At 56.2% G+C, this 19,605-nt stretch overlaps 2 protein-coding genes across 2 annotated transcripts in view; one reads left to right on the top strand and one right to left on the bottom strand.

Annotated features, from left to right (window-relative positions):
• Nucleotides 1–19,605, top strand: part of GMDS (GDP-mannose 4,6-dehydratase) — a 697,044-nt gene that overhangs the window by 642,031 nt on the left and 35,408 nt on the right. The gene's annotated exons all lie outside the window — the stretch shown is intronic.
• On the bottom strand, nucleotides 4,486–8,600 carry FOXC1 (forkhead box C1). The gene has a single exon (XM_034961351.4). It carries the CDS (start codon nucleotides 7,933–7,935, stop codon nucleotides 6,274–6,276), a length of 1,662 nt encoding a protein of 553 aa, XP_034817242.1. The 5' UTR covers nucleotides 7,936–8,600; the 3' UTR covers nucleotides 4,486–6,273.

Here is a 19,605-nt window from a genome sequence, read left to right as displayed (position 1 = left end):
TCAAGTCCTAATGACACCCATGGGGACCAGTGGGCTTGGAGGGGCCCACGGACACGCCAGAGAAAGAAGATGCTCTTTGGAGAAAGGGAGGCATCCTCTGGACCAGGAGGGGGCCCAGGAGAAGCCCCATTGAGGCTTGCCAGGTCACCCTCCCAACCCCAGGCAGGGAGATTCTGAGCTGGGAGCAATTCCAAGCCCTCCCCGAGGACCACACAGACCCAGCCTCTTCTCTCTGGCTGTGTCTCCCTGTGTGAGCTCCAGCCTTCTCCAAGACAGGGCCAGGTCTATGTGCAAGGAAATTCCAGATCCTACTGCATCTCCCGTGATACGCTCAATATGCTGCAAATTTGAAATCAGTGAGGGAAAAAATCAAGTAAACAACCAAAAAAATAATATAAACCAGAGGGTCTCTTTGGGGCCAGGGTAAGATGGGAAAGGAGCACAACAAAGGTCTTAAATTGAGCCGTACGCTCCCCGCGTCGTACTTTGGTTTCCAATAAGGTAGATATGGTACATTTTGCTCAATTTTCCACTCGTAATCACGTTGAGAAGGTTCGTGGAGAAGCTGCTTTCATTTTCCTAAATGGGTTTTGGAGCTGGAATTCATTTACTTAAGTATTGTTTCTTTCCCAGCCGACTAGGACCTGGAACCTGCCTGTCCGGCTGCAGTGTGGCCCCAAGTCTGTTGAGGCCTGGGCGCAAGCTCCGCATCAGGGCTGCATCCGGCCCATCCCCCAGATGGTGCAGTGGAGGGCAGGCATGCAGGCCCCTGAGCTGGGCTCGGAGTGGGGACATCCCAGAGAAACTTCGGGGCCCCACAGCCTTCTGTGGGGGCAGGAAGGGAGAAGGATGGGGAAAAGTGACAGAGACGAAGAGACAGACACAAAGACGCACAGAGCCTAATGGTTATGATGCATTCCCACCGAAAAGGGGGAGATGGGATAAAAGAGGGTGGGAAATCAAGGCCTCGGAAGCTTCAGACAAGAAGATAGAGCCCCAGCTGCAAAGGAAGACATTCGGTTAAGGTGGGAGGGAAAGCATCAATAATAAAAGCTCTTTGCAGGGAAACTTTTGGCTTTGTTATAAATGGAAATAGGAGATTTCAGAAAGTGGACTTTCTGAAGCTGGCATTTAGGGCCCCATGGCAAATCTCAGTGGGTTTCTCTTCCTGCCTAAGTGGACATTGTCAGAATAAATTAAACTTCCCTGTCGGGAGCTCTCCTGAGCTCCCCCCTCAGATTGGTGGGGGGAAGACTGACACAGTCTCTTGGTCCCACACCCCAATCTCTCTGCTTGGCTGAAGAATGGCTGCCCGCACACAATCATATTCTGTCCTGCCTGGCCAGCTTTATGACTTGGCCACCATCAATCTTGCCCCTAACACGACATTTGTTTATGACGGGTGGGAAGGGCTAATGGCTTCATGAACTGTCCATGAAATGCCTATAGTGGAGAAGGCCCTGCAATACCAGGCAGGCCCAAGGAGCAGGAGACTCGGAGCTAAGCTCTGAAGCAAATGGCCGGGGTTGGGGGAGGGGGGGTGGCCTCGCAAATGAGAGCCCCTCTCACAGAGCTCTCAGAGGTGGGGCAGGAGTAGAGGGAAACTGTCACTCCAACTGGCCTTGCTTTGGGTGCCACTAACAGCCTCAGAGAACACTGGTGTGGGTGCCTAAGGCCTGATCAAGTATGGATACCTCTTGTCCCTCCTGGGCAATCTGTCCAGGCAGCACCTGCAGAGGGTTCAGAGTCTCTTGGGTTTTGCACCATTAAGAACAAAACTAATGACATTCCGCCTTAAAAACGGAGACCCTTCCTGCCCTATGTCCTTTCCTCGCCTATCAAAGTTAGGGAGAGCCCAATAGGACTATAAGGCACTCTTGTTTCCTGACCCTTGTTTCTGACCCGGCAGGAAACAGCCAGGAGCTTACAGGCCACCAATACAATCGAGCCTTATTCCCTTGCAAGCATCGATTATTAATGACACAAATTTTGCGGAATAATAAATTGTAAACTGCATGCTTGTTTGCACTCAGTCTGGTGAAAAAGGTCTGCTAACTACACAACCCTGGAGAAGTCAGCACCGGTTCCTCCCACACGTGCAACATGCCAAATGCAAGACTGCCTATGGCATGTGGCATGCTGGCATTTATGTAGTCGTGGCATAAATTGCTATTAAAACAAATGTGCCCATTTCTACATAAAGGACAAAATACTTACTCTCCTAAAGCTTTTTACAGAGGCTATTTTAAAAATTAGCTGATCCCCCGCCATGGATCTGGACTGCTGTCACAGGCTAATTTCAAAATGTACTGGCTATTAGTTAAAATATCAAGGAGTTTTTCTTAGAATATTTCACAGGAAAATTATCCTTATTCCTAAAACAGTACAAACCAAACGTGCAAACCTCTAAGGAATAAGTAGTTCCACGTTAAATAAGGTTGGCAGAAGTTGGTTTTCTTAAATCGGGTGTGAGAATCGAAAAGGTAATGTACTGATAGTAGGAGACAATACCTAGATGTGGTTTTTAAAATCCGAATAATGAGCAGAACTTCTCTCCTTCCACTCAACATAGCTTCTAAACTTGCACAGGCAACGAGTGCAGAAATGACTACGTCATGTATGTTTAACACAAACACCTTCTTAGACACATGTATGTTTCATGCCTAATTTTCAAACATTCGAATAGAATAGGGTAAAGCAAGTTGCTAAGAAGCTTTGCTCGCGCACGCCTATAAACACTCTCGACCTGTGGGCCAGGGGCTCCTCGCTGGCCACGGAAACCGAAGCACCGCGCTTCGCCCCGTACCCGCTTCCTCTCCTGCAGCTGGGTCTGGAGCCCCGCAAGGAAGGACAGGGGCTGCTCTCGGCCCACTCCTCGGCAGGCCAGACTCGGAAGGGCCCCCAGCCGGGAGCGGGTCGACTCTTTCCCTCGCCCAGGTCACCCCAGCAGCTCGGTCCCGCCGCTGGGAACGGTGCAGAAAGCCCGCCGAGCTTTCCACTGCCGACCTGGGCCTAGGCCGGGGCTGACTGCGGCCGCCACCTCCTCCGGGCCGCAAAGCCGAGACCCAAGGAGAGTGGAGAGTCGCAGGCACGTGGGCTCAGAACACGCTGAGCCTGCAGCTCGCCCGAGGGCTTCTGGCGTCCTTGAGGCCGAGCGACTCCCCGCACGGCCACTGCCAAGCGATTGGTGGCCTCTACAAACCTCACACACCGCGCGAGGACGCAGCCCTGCCGGGGAGGCCGCCTGGGGCCGCAGCGCTGGCCCGGGCAGGTCTGGTGCGGCCAGGCCGAGGCGGGTGGGCCGGGGGTGGCCCTGCAAACGCGCAGCTCCGGGTCCCGCGCCTGGAGGCTGCGGGCCAGCGCGGGGCGAGCTGTCACCCGTGAGCAATGAAGTGCCTCTGACCTTTCCACCCCAGCTGCGCTCCTAAACACACGTGTGTCTTCACAACAAAGGAGGCCAGCGAGGAGGAAGTGAGAGCTCGGCGGGGCCCTGCGGCGCCAGGCGGAGACGCGGGGTGACCGGGCGAGGGAGCGGGCTCCTCCGAGCTTCTCGGCCAGAGCCCCGAGGGCGCTTCTCCCGGCTCGGCGCCCCCCGCCCCGTCCCCATCCCCGGCACCGCGCGCCTGCCACCCTCCCTCAGCGCGCGCTTCCCGGCACCCCGACCCAGCCCGCGATGAACCCAGCGAAACTAACAGGGGCCTCCCTTTGACTCGCTTTTCTCCAACCACTAATTTCAGGAGGAGGCCGCGGAGGCCGGGGCTAATCTGGGGAGGGAGGCAGCGGAGCGGGGTGTGGGGAGGAAGGAGCTCCAAACGCAAGCAGAAGCCGGGCCCCGCGCCGCCGCGGGTAATTACAGCTCATTAGCTGGAGAGCGTTGCCGTCGCGAGCGGCGTCCAGGAGGCCGGCGTCGGGGCGGGCGCGACTCGGAAGGGACCGGGCCTGCGAGAAACGCCCCAGCCGGAAAGCCAGGCGTGGGCCGCGCGGGTCTCCACCCGCCACCCCCTACTCCACAGAGTCCGACCAGACACGTCGAGAACGGTACCGTCTCCGGCGGCCGAGCTGCTCCGCCTCGGGCTGGGCCAGCCCGCCCGTGGGGACAGGGCCGTGAGTCACCTGCTGCAGCTCCCCTTCCGGGCCTCGACACCCCAGCTCCGGCCGCGGGCCCTTTGTCCGCAAATCCCAGCTCCTCGCTGGGCTCCCCAAAGTGGAGCGATCACACCAAACTCCTGGAGACTGGCGGTGGAGTCTCTACCGTCACCCCCTCCCCTTCCCCCGCCCCGAAAGAGGCTGTAACCCGAGGAAGCTGGAGGCAGCCCCGGGACCTAGCGCCGCGACAGCCCAGCGAGATTTAAACGGGGCCGTGAGGCCACCCCCAGCCCGCCTGCCCCGAGGAGACACCCGCGCCAGCGCCGCTGCGATCTTCCCGGCGATTAGGTTACGACCCTGGGGGAGGGGACCAAGCGAATCACAGGCCACGTAGAGCAGTTTTTGACTGAAATTAAAGTGTATTTATTTGCAGCAATCCTTTAACAATGATCAAATTTTGACAACAAGCAACAGCAATTACTGCTTAAGTGTTGCCTCTAGATAGGAGCGGCAGATAGCAGGAAACTGTATTATCTCCAAAACAAACTGCAAGCCCCCCACCCCCCCGAACGTCTGTAATCAAATCGCCATCTCCCCAAAGTCTGATTGGCAGGGCAGATCACCCTAAGATAATGAATTTATTACATTTCCTGGGTTATTTACAAAAGGGGGAGGGCCAATCCGGATTGTCCCCTAGGTTTAACTGTAAATTAACAAGAAAAAATGGTTTAAAAAGAAACCACCCTAGACCAAAATGTTCTGCTCCTCTCGCCTTCCTTCTTGTTATTGCTTTAAATCTTTTTCAAAAATAATTGTTCTACAAACATATTTTCTAAAATAGTTTCCCAAAGATTAAATATCCCTTTCCAACCCGCAGTATATTTTTAAAAAAGCAATCCTTCTATGTAATACATGAAGGATTGTAAATGGGGGAGAATTATATACATACATTTAAAAACTGGTTTATTTTTCCTTTTATAAAGGACTGAAATAATAGGAAAAAAATCTATTCAGCATCTGGCTCACAGGGATGTATAATATGCATTGCAATTTTATATGGAATACACAAGCCAAATATTTATCTGTGCATATCTGGCCGCACAGTCCCATCTCTCGGCACACAGGCATCACCGTGGTAAGACCGCGGCTGATTCATGGGCTTAAAATTTCCGAATCATGGACTGTCATTAGTGAGAAAACGTATTTGTTTATATGCCAACTCCAATCTGTTTAGAAAAATATCTTTTTACTAGCCTCAAAGCAAGCTGACTATATAGTACATTTTGCAGAAGATGCTGCAGGAAAATAAATCTAAACAAAAAGACTTTTAGTAAAATTTGACATGGACTAGTCAGAGGGTTTCTCCATTTTTCAGAGATTTAGGTGGAGAATAGGTAACTTCTAGTGTTTTATCTCTGAAATCTTTTTTCGTAATAATTAAAGCTCTATTAAAGTATCCAGACATATAGGTCTCATTCAAACTGAATGGTAATTTATTAATAAACAAACAATGAATATGTTCAACAAAAAGAAAGAAAAGAGGATAGAATAAGATTAATACAGTTTCCCTTTTTATAATGAGAAAAAAAGCACAATTTAAAGTTTCAGGCAATTTAACGTCAGGTTTTGGGAACACTTTCTGGCGTTTGGTCCACGACATCCAACTACAAATTAAAAATAAATTACTATATTGCAATTTACATTTTAAAACAAGTCCATGGATAAAAAGAAAGCGACTTTCATAAACGGGGACTTTCCCCCTCCCTTCAACATAGGATAAAATAATATCTTACAGGTGAGAGGCAAGGAAGAAGGCAAGAGAGGGGAGACGGGAGGAGGGGAAAGCAGGTCTCTGAAAAGCAAGAAGAAACTTACGTGTTATCTGGAGTAACACTGTCCTTTAATAAACCAAGATTTTGCTTCTCTGTATAAAACAGTTTACGGGTTTGTTTATTTAGACAAGGCAAAGTGGAGGTGGCTCTGAATTAATCGGTTAAGAAAATAGAGTTTTCTTCGTGCTGGTGCTGGTGAGCTGAATTTTTGGAGGGATATTCTGTTCGCTGGTGTGGTGAATATTCTCAGGGGTTTTTTTTAATTGGATTTTTTTTTTAGTTTCGATTTTGCCTTGATGGGTTCCTTTAGCTTTTCCTGCTTTGGGGTTCGATTTAGTTCGGCTTTGAGGGTGTGTCAAAACTTGCTACAGTCGTAGACGAAAGCTCCGGACGTGCGGTACAGAGACTGGCTGGAAGGGAAGGCCATTTGACAGCTACTATTCCCGTTCACTGGAGAGTTGTTCAAGCCGATCCTCTGTGACTCGAACATCTCCCGCACCGAGTGGAAGTTCTGCTGCTGGCCCGGGTAGCCTGCGGCCGCCGCCGCCGCCGCCGCGCTCGCCAAGTGGCCCAGGTCTCCGCCCGCCTGGTTCAGGTACCACGAGGTGAGGCGGCCTTGGTGGGCCGCAGGGTGGTGGCCGGCCTCCTGGCCTCCCCCGCCGCCACCGCCGCCGCCGCCGTGACTCAGGGACGACGAGCTGCTGCTGGTGACCGGAGGCAGAGAGTAGTCGGGCAGGGGGTCGTCCACGGCCGAGCCGCCCGCGCCCCCGGGCGCGCCCTGCAAGTGGCCCCCGCGCTCGCCGGCCGCGTACAGGCTCATGGCCTGCAGGTTGCAGTGGTAGGTCCCGGCGCCGCCCGCGCCCCCCGCGCCCCCCGCGCCGCCGCCGCCGCCGCCCGAGCTGCCCGCGCTGGAGGTCTGGCTGCAGGGGGAGCTGTAGAGGGAGCTCTGGCCGGGCGAGTAGGCGCCGAGCGCCAGCGGGGGTGCGATCCCCGCGCGCGAGGACGCGGCCGCCGAGGCCAGAAGGCCGGAGCTGAGCTCCGCGGCCGCGCTCTGCGGCGACCCCCGCAGCGACGTCATGATGTTGTCCACGCTGAAGCCCTGGCTATGGTGCGGCGGCGGGGCGGAGGGCGCGGGCGGCGGCGGCGCGGAATCCGCACCGTCCAGGCTGAGCGGCCGCGCCGACGGCAGGCTGCCCGGGGGGCTGCTCCCGCTGGACAGGCTGCTGCTGCTGCTGTCGGGGCTCTCGATCTTGGGCACCGCGGCGGCACTGCCGCTGCCCAGGGCGGCGGCCGGGGACAGGGGCTGGGGCGGCGAGGGGCACGTACCGTTCTCGGTCTTGATGTCCTGGATGCGCACGGGCGGCGGCTGCGGACCGGGCGCGTTGCCGTCGGCCTGCTCCGGCGGCGCGGGCGGAGGCTGGCGGCCGGGCGGGGGCGGCTCCTTGAGGTGCAGCCTGTCCTTCTCCTCCTTGTCCTTCACCGCGTCCTTCTTCTTGAAGCGCCGCCGCCGCCGCAGGAAGCTGCCGTTCTCGAACATGTTGTAGGAGTCCGGGTCCAGCGTCCAGTAGCTGCCCTTGCCCGGCTTCTTGTCGTCGCGCGGCACCTTGACGAAGCACTCGTTGAGCGAGAGGTTGTGGCGGATGCTGTTCTGCCAGCCCTGCTTGTTGTCCCGGTAGAAGGGGAAGCGGTCCATGATGAACTGGTAGATGCCGTTCAGGGTGATCTTCTTGTCCGGGGCGTTCTGGATGGCCATGGTGATGAGCGCGATGTAGCTATAAGGCGGCTTCACCATGTCCTTGGGCTGCGGCTGCGGCGTGTAGGGCCCGTAGGCGCGGGCCATGCCGCCCGGGTACTGCTCGGCGTGCGCAGGGTGCGAGTACACGCTCATGGGGGCCGGCATGGCGGTGTAGCCGCCCCCGGCCGCCGCGGCCGCCGCGCGGTAGTAGCTCTGCTCGCCGCCGAGGTAGGGCACCACTCCCAGGGAGTTGGGGCTGGACACGGAGTAGCGCGCCTGCATGGCCCCCGCTCGCCGCCGCCCCGCGCCGCCCGCCGCCCCCCACCCTCGCTCGGGCCGGGCCGCGCCGCGCCGGCCGCCGAGTCCGAGTCCGGGCCCGGCCGAGCTGGTGCCGGCCCGCTGCGCTGTGCGTCCGGCTGCGCTGCCGCCTCTCCCGGCGCTCGCTGGGGCTGGCTCCTCCGGCGCCTCGGGCTACCTCGGGGCCCGCGCGGCCGCGAGGCGGGGTCGCTGCGAGAGGAGAAGGCCGGGCCCGGCCGCGGCAGACCGCCTTGCAGGAACTCGCGGCGCAGCTTCCAGGCGCAAACGGGGGAAAGCAGACAAAAAGAAAGAACAAGCAGGCGCCCTTCTCGCCACACTGCCTGCGCCTTCCAGGAGACTCTGCCCTGAGCTGCCGGCGAAGGCGGCCAAATAACCAGGGCGGGGGGGGGCCGCGCGCCGGCCGCCTGCCCGGGCCCCGCGTCACCTTTTCTCGGTCTCTCGCGCGCCAGCCGCTTAAGGAAGCATTGGGAAAACTTCTGAACTTTTGAGCATCCGTCACCCAGGCGAGGACTTTTTTACGCAGTTACACTTTTTTCCGGGCAGCGGAGCCCCGCCCCGCCAGCGGCGGCAGCCAATGGGAGGTGAGAACCGCCTCAATGAGCCGGAGGCCGAGCCCTGCCGGCCCGCTCCCGGAGGCCGGAGGACCGCGGGGCTGACCACACGCGCGCCGGCCGCCCTGGCCCGGGCCCCGGCCCTGCGCCCGCGCCGGCGCCCGGCCCGCCGTCGGTTCGTCCCCCGCAGTCCACCTGCCTGCCGCCGGCGCCCGGCAGACCTCCCACCCCGGGCCCTCCGGACCCACGCCCGCTGTTCGCGCAGACTTCCTGGGTCCTCCCGGGACCCCGTGCAGACCCTTCCTTCGTCCACGGCTCCCGAGTGGCCCTGGCGTCTCCGCCCCGCCTCGTGCTGGCTCGCTCTCATTCCTTCGCCAGCCCCGCCGACGCCAGCGCTGGGGTTGCCCCAGCCTCTCCTCCCCGCCGCCTCTCCTCTCCCGCAGCCCCTTCCCTCCCTTCTCCAACGCCAGTCTCACTCGGGTCACTGACGTCTCCGGCTTTTCTCCACTTGGAGGTTCTCCTGTCCTGAACTCGGCTACAAAGGACATGATTTTGAGGGCTCGGTCACAGCCAGGCCCTGTTCGCGGTGGGGAAGAAGGTTCGTCGCCCATCTGGCCCCCCTCCATGACCCCTCCCCAGCCGAAATTAAGGCAAGGGGTGCGGGGCCCTGCTGGGAGTTTCCGACGGCCGTTCACCCGCGAAGGATGAGCCTGCCCCGCTGCGGGCCGCCCTGCTTCTCGCCCCCCTCCCCGGGGGGCCGGCCCTTGGCGGCCTGAGGGTGCGGGCGGCAAGGGCTGCCGGAGCCCGGCTGCTTCCCCGCGCTCCCCTGCTCGCCCACGAGGGTCCCACCGGCTCGCCGCGCCGCCGCCCCCTCTGATCCCGTCAGGCGCGTTTCGGCTCAGATGAGGGGTCAGGCTGCGGGCTCGGTGACATTAGCAGGTGTGATGACAAGAAGCAAATAAATATGTCTAAGAGCTTAACGCTTCCCCAGGCCAGTCTCCATCTCCACAGGCGCGGGGCTGCCGGCTCGCAGAGATAACGGGTGTGTCTGGGGGAATGTCCAGGATCGCACCTAGAGGGCGGTTCAAGGATTCTGGGGGGATACGCACAGAAGGGCCCCCGCTCGTTGTGCACACGCCTGAGATTCGCCGTCGCTGGGTGGTTGGAATGGGACAGGAAGAAGAGAAATGAGGGAAAGAAACGAAGGAGCGGGAAAGAGCCAGGCCTCCCTCCCCCGGCACGGCGATTCTGCATTTTAGCGACTTGAGGAGAGACCCTCCCGGAGGCTGAATCCCAAGTCGTTCACTAGAAGCTGGGGGAAGTGGCGAGCTCAGGAGACTGCCAAGAAGCGTGCGTGACGCATTTAACAGCTCCGCTGCCCTTGATTTCCGACTATCTATTAAATCCAGTGACATGTTCGGGACCCCTTTTGTCTCCCCGGTTCGAATCCCGGCTTCCTCACGTTGGCAGGAAAATTCAAATTGCAGCTTCGGCTGTTACATGTGAAGGACGCTGACGTGTAGCAGGCGCATCTCCGTGTCACCTGAATATTTAAAAATTACTGTTTCATAATGGACATTGACATCGAAGGAAAGAGGACCTGCCTCTTCCAAAGAATTAGCCTTTGGAGGAGGGAGGGTTGCCCCGAGGTTGCTCTGAATCCCGGGGCAGCTGCCTCCTGGCCTGCTGTGCGCCGGGGTCTCTGGAGACTCCTTTTCCAGGTGGTTTGCGGGCCAAGTCACTGGTGGGTTGGAGAAGCACCAACAGGAGGCTCAGTACTTGCTGGTTGCCAAGGACACTAGACAGGGGCGAGGGTGGTGGTGAAGCCCCACGACCTGAACACTTAATTCCTGTTCAGCCCCCAGCCCGGCACCCTGAAGGTCTTATCAGCCCGCCTGGTCGAGGCTTTAAGGAGTGCTGTGGCTTCAGCCTGGAGGAGATTTAAGTGGTCTCCCTGAACACCTCAGCAAGTGGTGAATTCGGTCTTTAAGCTGCCTTTTACACTGCTAGCGGTGCGCGGAGATGAACGCAGCGATTACGGATGCTTTGTTTTCCGAATGCGGGAAACGCCTTCGGCCCCGAGTTTTGCAACAGGCAATGGTGCCCCGCTGCCCCCTCCCCCACCAGCCTGTCGCCTCCTGCTCTTCCCTGCCTCCTCCCTCCATCGGCCCAGTGAAGTGTAAACAGCTTGTTATGTAAATTGCAAATCGAACTGCAGCGGTGTTCTCAGCTCTCCGTTTTGGGTATAAAAGTTGCCGTTGTGAAATTAGTGTCTGGCGTGCGAGAAAAAATGGAGGGACGTAGTTTTATCAAGATCAACTTTCCACTGGTTTAGCTCTGGATATTCGCCAGGAAAAGATATTTGCATTTTTGTTTTATAAACTTACTCGGAAGCAAGCCTCCAGTAAGCGGCTTGATTGTATTTCAAGCACTTTTCTTATTTCATTTTTGTTGTTAGTGGTGTTATTTGAACATTAAGACGCAGGCATGAAGTCTTTTGGGGAACAGGTTAAAGCTTTTATTTTCAGGTTACAGTTTTTGATGCCCCTTTCTGCTACTCCACGGGGTACTTCAATCATCCTCTTCCGCACATCTCTTGACTCATTTGGCAGAAGAGCCCCCACAGGAACCCTTCGGCTTCTTTTCTGACACCTCACTTACTTGCAGCCTGAAGGCCCCGCAGGCGACAGCGGTAATGGATGTTTGGTGGAACCCTCCCTGGGCCCACACTCCGCCCCTCCCCAGCAGGCCGGGCAACAATTCCCAGGGCCCACCGAGGGGTGCTTAGCTCGGAGGAGGGGGAGTGATGTCACAGCGATGTTCAAAACAAGGCCTCCCCTGGCCCCACCATAGAAAAGCACCAGGAAGGGGAATGTGGCGAGCACTCCAGGAAATGCTCGGATTGGGGACCAGGTGACACTGTAGGAATGTGTGTGCTGGGGGATGGGATGGTGTCCTAAATATGGGTCACCAGGAGCCTGAAGGAGCTCTCTTTCTTTTTCAAGTAAAGCAGAGGGAGTGGAGATTGGGATGGGGGCAGTCCGGAAAAATCACTCCCTAGGGGTGTGAGCTTAGCTCGTGTTGTGCGGATTGTCCCCGTCACAACCCAATCACCTCTGTGGTGTGCCTAGACGCCCTCTCCCTTACCTCCCCGCTTTCTGGCTTCTCCATCCTCTGGGCTCTGGGTTCAGCCCTGAAAGCCGAACTGTGGGCTGCAGTGGGGAGGCGAGGGCAGGTAGAAACCAGCTTCAGGGGGGGCTCCACCTGGCCCAGGAGCTGGGGGACAACAGAAAAGGCAGGCTTAGGGCATGAGGGAAGGCGCTTCTCCTGCTGCACTGGGGCAGTGATTCCTGGGGGCTCTGCACACACAGGAGGGAGGCTGCAAGTCCACAGCTGCTTTAGCATCTTTCCCTTTGCTGGGGGAGACCGAGTGGAAGATTAAGGCAATTAACCCCAGAGGGCCACTAGAAAACTGTCCACTAGGCTGCCATCACAGACCACTGGAGCAAGGTCCGCTTGGGGATGTCTTTGAGCTTTTTAGATTACTTAGGTAATTATCTTAGTTCTCCATTCGGCCTCCTTTGCTTAGACCAGAATCCCAGGGGTAGGGGAGGATATCCTTGTATCAATGCCCGGCATTCGTTTTCAAACCACCAGGCCGGCAGGCAACGTTAGTCATCGGTGCGACTTTTCAGCGGAGGAAGGAGTGGGGACCGAACATCTGGGTGGCCGCGACCTTGGGCAGATACTCCTTAGCTGGGGGATTTTCAAGTAGAGGATTTGTCAGCACAGTCCCTCCAATTCAGCCCCGTCCTTAGTAGAAAAATTTCTACAATAAACGAAAAGAGCGTTTGGTTTTCGATTGTTTTAAAGACAAAGTGATCCATATTGCCTGTCTACATGGTTGGATTAATCCGATAGTTGCCCTCCTGGGGGCAGACCTCCACGGGAAGTTTGTGTGATGGGATAATTTAATGTCATCTAAGTCCCCTGGAGGGGCGGTTCCCCTAACTACTCACCCAGGAGAAAGCCAGCCAACACCTGCTCGTTCCCGCCTCGGGATGGCCCACCTATCGCCCCTTGGCAGGAAAGCCCCCGCCTCGAAGGGCGTTTCGGGGGCTCAGAGCCGAGCTAAGCTGCAAGAGGGGGCCATAGGGAATGCGGGAAGTGAATCTTTAACTTTGGTGCCCGGCTTCAAAAGACTCAGGGCTTCTTGTGTTCAGGCAGAGGTAAGTGGAGATTCAAACTGTCGTCTTGCATTAACAATCCGGAATAAAAATAAAATTTGTAAAGGGATAGATGATCAGAAAGAACAAATGGTGCATGTGTGCGCGAACGAGCCCCAGTTTCTCTCCATCCAGGTCCCCAGCGGACTCAGAGCGGCCGCCGCACTCCACGGCCTGGGAGGACAGAGGCCCCGCAGCCTCCCAACCTCGGCTCATGTGGGGGGCCCGCCGCGCAGGGTGGGCGAGTCCCCAGGCCCCAGAGTCCGCCGGAGCCAGGGTGCGAGGTGCGGGGTGCGGCGGGAGCCGGCCGTCGGAGGACTGCAGGGCGAAAGCGCCTTCCTGGGGCTGGAGCGGAAGGCGTGTGCCCCTGCACGGACGCGCCTTGGCTATGGGTGTGGGAAGAAAGGCTTTGCTCCGTGAGACAGACCCACAGACAGCCCCGGAGCCGCCGGCGGGGTGAGGTGGGCTGCAGCCTTGCAGGTGGCTGGCTGTTCCCAGGTCTCCGGCCCGGCGCCGCAGCGGACCCAGGCGCCGGGGCTGCAGCCAGCCTTCCTTCCGAGTGCTCCCTTCGCGGAACCCTGCGCCCTGGGACCTTCCTTCCGACGTCCCTCACCCCGGCCGGGGAGTGGCACCAACGCGGACGCACGGCCGGGCCTCCTGCGGGTAAGGCGCGGTCGGCCCCCAGCTCTGAACCTTCTGGGCGGCAGCCCCGGGGGCCTGGGCCGGGGCCGGTGTTTGCACCTCTCAGGACAGGGACAAGGCCGACACCTGGCTCGGTGCAGCTGGCCTCCCCCGAGGACCTGAGGGCCGACGCCTCCGGGAACCGCTGGTCCTCGCGAGTGGGTCGGCGCCTGGCAGCGTGCACCGGTGACCTGGTGGTCTGTCTGCTCCCAGGCCGCCCTCCACAGGCTTCCCGCCGCTTCCCCGCGAGCATAAGCAGAAAAAGGGACGATGTGGAAGCCCGGAGGCCACTTGGCCGACCCAGGCTGGGGCTCTCAGGCTGGGGGACCCGACCCCGGCAGGTCCCGCGCCTCGGGAACCCGGGGCCAGGCAGCCGTCCTGGGCGCCCGCACCGGGCACTGCGCGTGCTACGAGCGCCCCCTGCCGTCGGAGGCGTTGTCTCCGCGGCGCCTCTGCCCGCGCCGGGCTCCCAGGGCCGGCTCAGCCTGTCCCCGCACAGCGTCCCCTGGGAACCGGGTCTCCAGAGAAGGAGGCTTGGGGAAGACCACGCCGCCCGCGTAGGACCCCGCAGGGCCTGGCACCTGGTTTTCTAGGCTGCAACTCTCATCCCTCAGGGTCCGGGCGGGAATAGCCCCATCGGGGAGACCGTCTCAGACTTCCAGGCACAGACCACGGACGCTTTTGTTCCTGGAGTGGAGGGAGGTGACCTGAGACTGGGGCTTTCAGCCACCGCTACGCATTCCTTCCAGGCGGCCCTTTTAATTGACGTACACGTTACAGAAAAAGCAAGGCCGCTCCATCCAGTGAATTACATTGTGGGAGATGCCAAGGAATGTATTTACTGGCAGCCAGGTTTGCCAATAAAAGTTGCAAATAAAGACTGCTGGTTTCCAGGAAAATGTACTTCTGTTTTTTAAACACTCCTTAGTCTTAATTACCAAAAACTGAGCCTCCAAAGAACCGGTTTCGAGAACAGGACCAGTGAGTGGCGGTGCTGGCGAGGCCTCACACCCCCACGTGCAATTACACACCCCGATGTCGCCTATGGGAACAAGGACCATGCGCACCTATGGCTTTGCCCACAGAGAGGCTCGCCCGTATTTACATACGCAGCAGACACAGACACAGGCTAGACGCTGGCACACAGAGAGGTATGCGTTCGGATTAGGGCTGTTTGGTTTGGAAGTGAAGAAATAAGAAAAGACGAACTATGGCAAATAGGCGAATTTCCACAGAAATAAATGTCTGCGAGGAAAGGAGGCACTTGCTCTGTAGTGTTAAGTTATGGTCGCCCTGGTAGTTCTTTTTAGTCCGACCGGGTTGACTATAAATGAAGGCAGCAGAGAAATGCAGAATTTACATTTACTAAAGGTCCGCTTTGGCTTGGGGTCACAAGGACCCCAGTGGGAATTAGAAAATCTCCCCACTCACTAGATGGAGCAGCACCTCCCCCCACAAAAAAAGGGGTTTGGGGCAGAGTGTGCACGCTAATGAGAGGCAAATTTATTCCATGTTTCTCCAATCTTAAACACGGACACTCATAACCACAATTATAAAGACTGGTAGGATGCACAGAACACTTAGTATGCAGTCATCCTGCTGCGTGCTTTAAACACTCCTTTCACCTAATCCTCACAAGGACGCTGACATGGATATTATGATCTACATCTTATACATGAGGAAACTGAGCTTAAAGAAAGGAAAGAGCTTTCCCAAGATTACGCAGCCCTCGCAGTTGCACTCTGCACAGGCTCACTGGATCTAAGACGCCATTTATGATAAGGTACAGTGCTTATGAGCCACTAAGAGGGGAAAAAACTAAATTATTAAATATCATCAGTGGTAAATCTCATCTCCGTTTCAGTTGCTAAAATGAAAAAAAAAATGTGCATTTCAGATCGATGATACGTTTACTAATCCATATAATCAACAAACACATAGAGGCCTGCTCCGTGTTTGGCTTTCTTCTAGCAGCTAGGTGTGTAACAGAGCACCCTTTGCAGACATCCATGAAGCTAAATACTAATTATTATGGGAAGGATGTTTACCCACAGCAACCGTTGAATCTATTATATGTGTGTACACATACTGACTTGCACTGGTCTGGTTTATCTGCACACTTCCATACTCTTCTGGAGATGCTCACGCCAGTGCTGTGAGGAGAAAATGGTATAAGCGCATGCACAGAAAAATGGTATATATTTGGACACAGACATTCTGTATAAACGAATAAGGGACCTGCTGGTGAATGCATTTTTCTCTCCTCCTGGATGCTATCTGGTGGCTCCTCTCCTGCTTTTCCCTTCATTTAGTTTCCCCAAGGAAGATTCTCCAGAAAACACAGCAAATAAAGCAGAGAGGCTCTTTTCTGCCCCTGCCTCAATGGTGGGCCCGCTCTTACCCACAGCTCCAGACAGATGGGCAGGCAGGCAGGCAGGCAGGCCAGGAGCCTCAGAACACTGAGGAAGCAGGAGCACTTCCTCTCGGACCCATGGCAGAAGTCAGCCAGAGGAGGCTGGAGGAGGGATGGGCAGCAGGAGGTGGGTTTCAGGTTGTAGCTCACCTCCAGGACACCATGCCGGGGCTGTACGGAAGTCACCAAAGTCAAGCCCTTGGAATCATAGAGAGGGAAACTGAGGCTCTCAGAAGAGAGCTGGCCCAAGATGAGGAGGGCTTCTACCCAGGACTTGCAGTCTAGTGCGGCCTTCCCCCAGCAGATGCCCAGGCACCTCCGCCTTCAGTCCCACCAAGGCCTAGCGACTAACGCAGCTGTTGTCTTTGGCCAGGTAGGCCTTGAGGGTCAGGGTTGGGGTAGGAGCAGGGAAAAGGAGAGAGTGGGTGGCAGGGAAGATGAATGAAGGGCGGAGGGTGGCAGGGGCTTTTTCCTTTTCCAGGAATTCCTCCCTTGCCCAACACAAGTTTGGCTTGGGTCTGGACGATTGACCCAAAGGCCAACCTTGGGGGAGAGAAGAGAACGCGGGACGCAGAGCCGGAGGAGGCCCAAGACCTCAGGCTCCGGAGGTGTTTGGCCACCAAGTGCGCGGGGCAGCAGGGGCTCTACTTTCCCGGGGTCCGGCCCGCCACAGGGGTGCCCAGGGTCTTCTCTGTGCCGTGTTCCCTCGAAGAGCCGGGGACGCCCAGTCCTGGTGGAGTGGGGCACAGGGCACCGCGGCCCAGACTCCCCGCGGAGCGCCGGGCCCTGCCGGCCGCGGCGACAGTCTGGGGCGGTCCTGCTTCTCCTCGAGACCAGCCGATGGGTCGGGGCGCCTGGTCTCCCGGTGTCTCCCCCTCGTGCGCAGGAAGGTGCTTTTAAAGGCCGGCGGCCGGCGCGCAAGCTCGCACACCGCAGCCGCGCCGGCCTGTGTTTAGTCTGGCGCTGACGTCCTTCCTGAGCAGATGGTAGGAGGAAGCCTTCTCCAGGCCGTTCCTGCCGTCGCCCACCCGGCCCATCCATCATTTTCTCACCTACTGGCCCCAGGACCGCGAAGTCCTCACTGAGAGCTGGGCACAAAGTCCGGGCCAGGTCACAGACCCCCGCCACCTCGCCCGCGCGTGAGAGCTTTTCCTTCTTCCTTCAGCACAAAGGCTGCCATTATTGCATGTCCCTGTGATGAAACACGCACCAGATTAGATAAGGCTGAATTGCACTTTTATAGGGTGCCAGTATCGTCCATGAGACACTCTCCTTTTATTCCTGAGAGTGTGCGCTTATAAGAATGGTTTGCTTGAGTAGTTATCACTCTCCTCAAAGAGACAACATCTACACACAGAGTGACTTCTTAGGGAAGGACTGCGGGATGCCCAGAGCGGGGGAAATTAGTTACTCGCCGAGAAAGAGCAAGTTACTAAAAGTTGCTGACATCTGGGGCCTGGCCCAGTCAGCCAGGAGCACTGTTTTGCTTTTGTGTGTGGCAATTCCGCATGGTGCCCGGTGCCATCCTAAGAAACGCACCCTAGGAGTTTTCATTGTTTGCCTTTGTGAGCACTTGCTATCAAAGATGCTGTGTTAGGCGTATTTGTTTTAGTAAGGAACGCATCCAGAGGCGGGCAGACGTGTCACTGGGAGAATGTTTTGGCAGGAGCGGGGCAGGGGTTTTACATAATAGGAAAACAGATGCAGCTCCACCCTTCCAACATCAAGGCAAACACATCCACGCATTTTGTTTAATATCAGTCACATTGTCTACTGTCTGCTGGAAGTAGGTTAATTTTCTAGTAAACACCACTCTTACTGCTGCCAACTGTTTTTTCTGGAATGGGCTCAGACTCACCCAGGTCCTCCTGCTTTGTTCATTTCAGGTTGTCTTTGGATATTTTAAAGGAGCTAATGCATGACAATAATATTTCCATATATATATATGGAAATACATATATGTGTGTGTGTGTGTGTGTGTGTATATATATATAGAGAGAGAGTGTGTGTGTGTGTGTGTGTGTCTTAGTGACCCAGGCTGGAGTGTAGTGAAGGGATCCTTTTGCCTCTAAACAAAGCTTGAGAAAACTATACCTCGTATTTCTCTTTCTCCTTAGTTGGGCAAATTTTGCATTTCCCTTGATTATGCATTAAAGGGAGTAAAATCAGTTTTTCTAATTCTTTTTTTTTCTTCTTGCTGGTTTGTACATCAGCTTTCCTGATGATATCTCTATAGCTCTGCTGATTTCAAGGAGATTCAATTATCAGATGGTGTTGACAGTCTGCTGTAAATCTCATAAAAGGAGAGTTGGGCTTTATTTTCTGGCTGTGCCAGACATTTTCCAATTAAGTATTTAGAACCTAGAAGGCATCCCCGACTAGATCAGAGTAATATGAAATACAGGTCAAGTGCTGGATTCAAAGTCCTTGGCAATGTCCCTTTAAAAACAAATTTCTCTGATATGCCCAGATCTGGGTTTCCAATATTAGCATAACTTTCAGTTTTATCCACCAGGCAAACAAATGTTGTGTCTACATTTGGGGCAAAAAGAAAATGATGGATGCATAATTTCTTTCTCTTAGGAAGAGTTTCTGGAATTTTGAGGGTTCACTCTGGTGTGTCCCTGGATGGCCTCAATTCATCTTCCCCCAGGTGACCAATTGCTGGCCATTTAATATGCATTATTTTTAAAGTTTGACATTAGGTGGATGTGGAGGGATAGAAGACAGAATGGGGGTGGCATCAGAAAAGAGATCAGAGTCCAGAACTGTGAAGAAAGAGTGTGATGGGCCTTTTACTGTGACGACCTTCTCTGAGGAAGCACGAGGACTGTGGTGTAAATTCCCTCATATTTGGAAGGGCTTATTGATGACCATAGGGAGCAAACTGTGTGACAGGGAGAGACGTCGCAGGGAAGCTCCCCTTCCCCTGGTTGGTGATGCCTCTGAAACCCCCGGGATGGCCGTGCACAGAGCGTCCCTTGGCGTCTGCTGGCTGGATTGCGGACTTTTGGCTGCAGCGTGAGATGCCTCCTCTTTTTTCTGTCCTTTCTGTTTTAAAAGATACAGGACCTCTCTGAAACTTCGGTGCTGATTGCTTTGACGCAATCGTTTCCTTCATTAGAGACCCTGGGCCCTGGGGAGGAGAAGGGACAGAGGGAGGAGGTGGCGTAGAGAAGGCCCCTCTGGTGAAGACAGCAGGGGAAACCCGCACCCACTGGCATCCAGAACTTGGAGGGGGGCGGGGGGCGGTCCCAGGATTTGAGCTTCTCAGCCAGCTCCTCCGTTCTAGGGGCAGCTGCTTCCTTTCCTCAGGTGCAGAGGAGACTGGGCTGGCTGGGCCTCTCCAGGCCTCCGCAGGTGGGTCCCGGGGCGCAGGCACACGGAGCACTTTAGTGCACACGGGCAGGAAACTTCTGGACCTTCCTATCGCAGCCACCCGAGGGCGGATAAAGCAGGTGCGGAGGCCGGCCTGGGGAGCAGAGGCTGCCTGGCCGCTGGCGGGTCTCCGGCGGAGGAGGCACTCAGGTGTGGGGCCAGCGCTGGGGCTCGCTTCTCTGCGGGAGCGTGGGTGTCGAGTGTGGGTGTTCACCCTGAATATTTTCCATCTCTGTGCGGAGCTCTATGTCTGCCCGGTCCAATTTCTGCCCACATTCCGTATACGCCGTGAAAGGCCATTTTTCTTTCTGAAGCAAATCCAAAATAATACACATGATGAAGTGCAGGCAGGATGCCTGTGGAAAAAAGAACTTCTCCAATTATT

Source organism: Pan paniscus, chromosome 5, assembly GCF_029289425.2.
Source record: "Pan paniscus chromosome 5, NHGRI_mPanPan1-v2.0_pri, whole genome shotgun sequence".
Taxonomy (NCBI): Eukaryota; Metazoa; Chordata; class Mammalia; order Primates; family Hominidae; genus Pan; species Pan paniscus.
The sequence above is the reverse complement of the archived record's forward strand: the minus strand, read 5'-3'. Positions and strand labels throughout refer to the sequence as shown.

What these genes read in the sequence shown, in the direction of transcription:
- FOXC1 (XM_034961351.4), bottom strand. Translation starts at nt 7,935, where the DNA reads ATGCAGGCGCGCTACTCCGTGTCCAGCCCCAACTCCCTGGGAGTGGTG.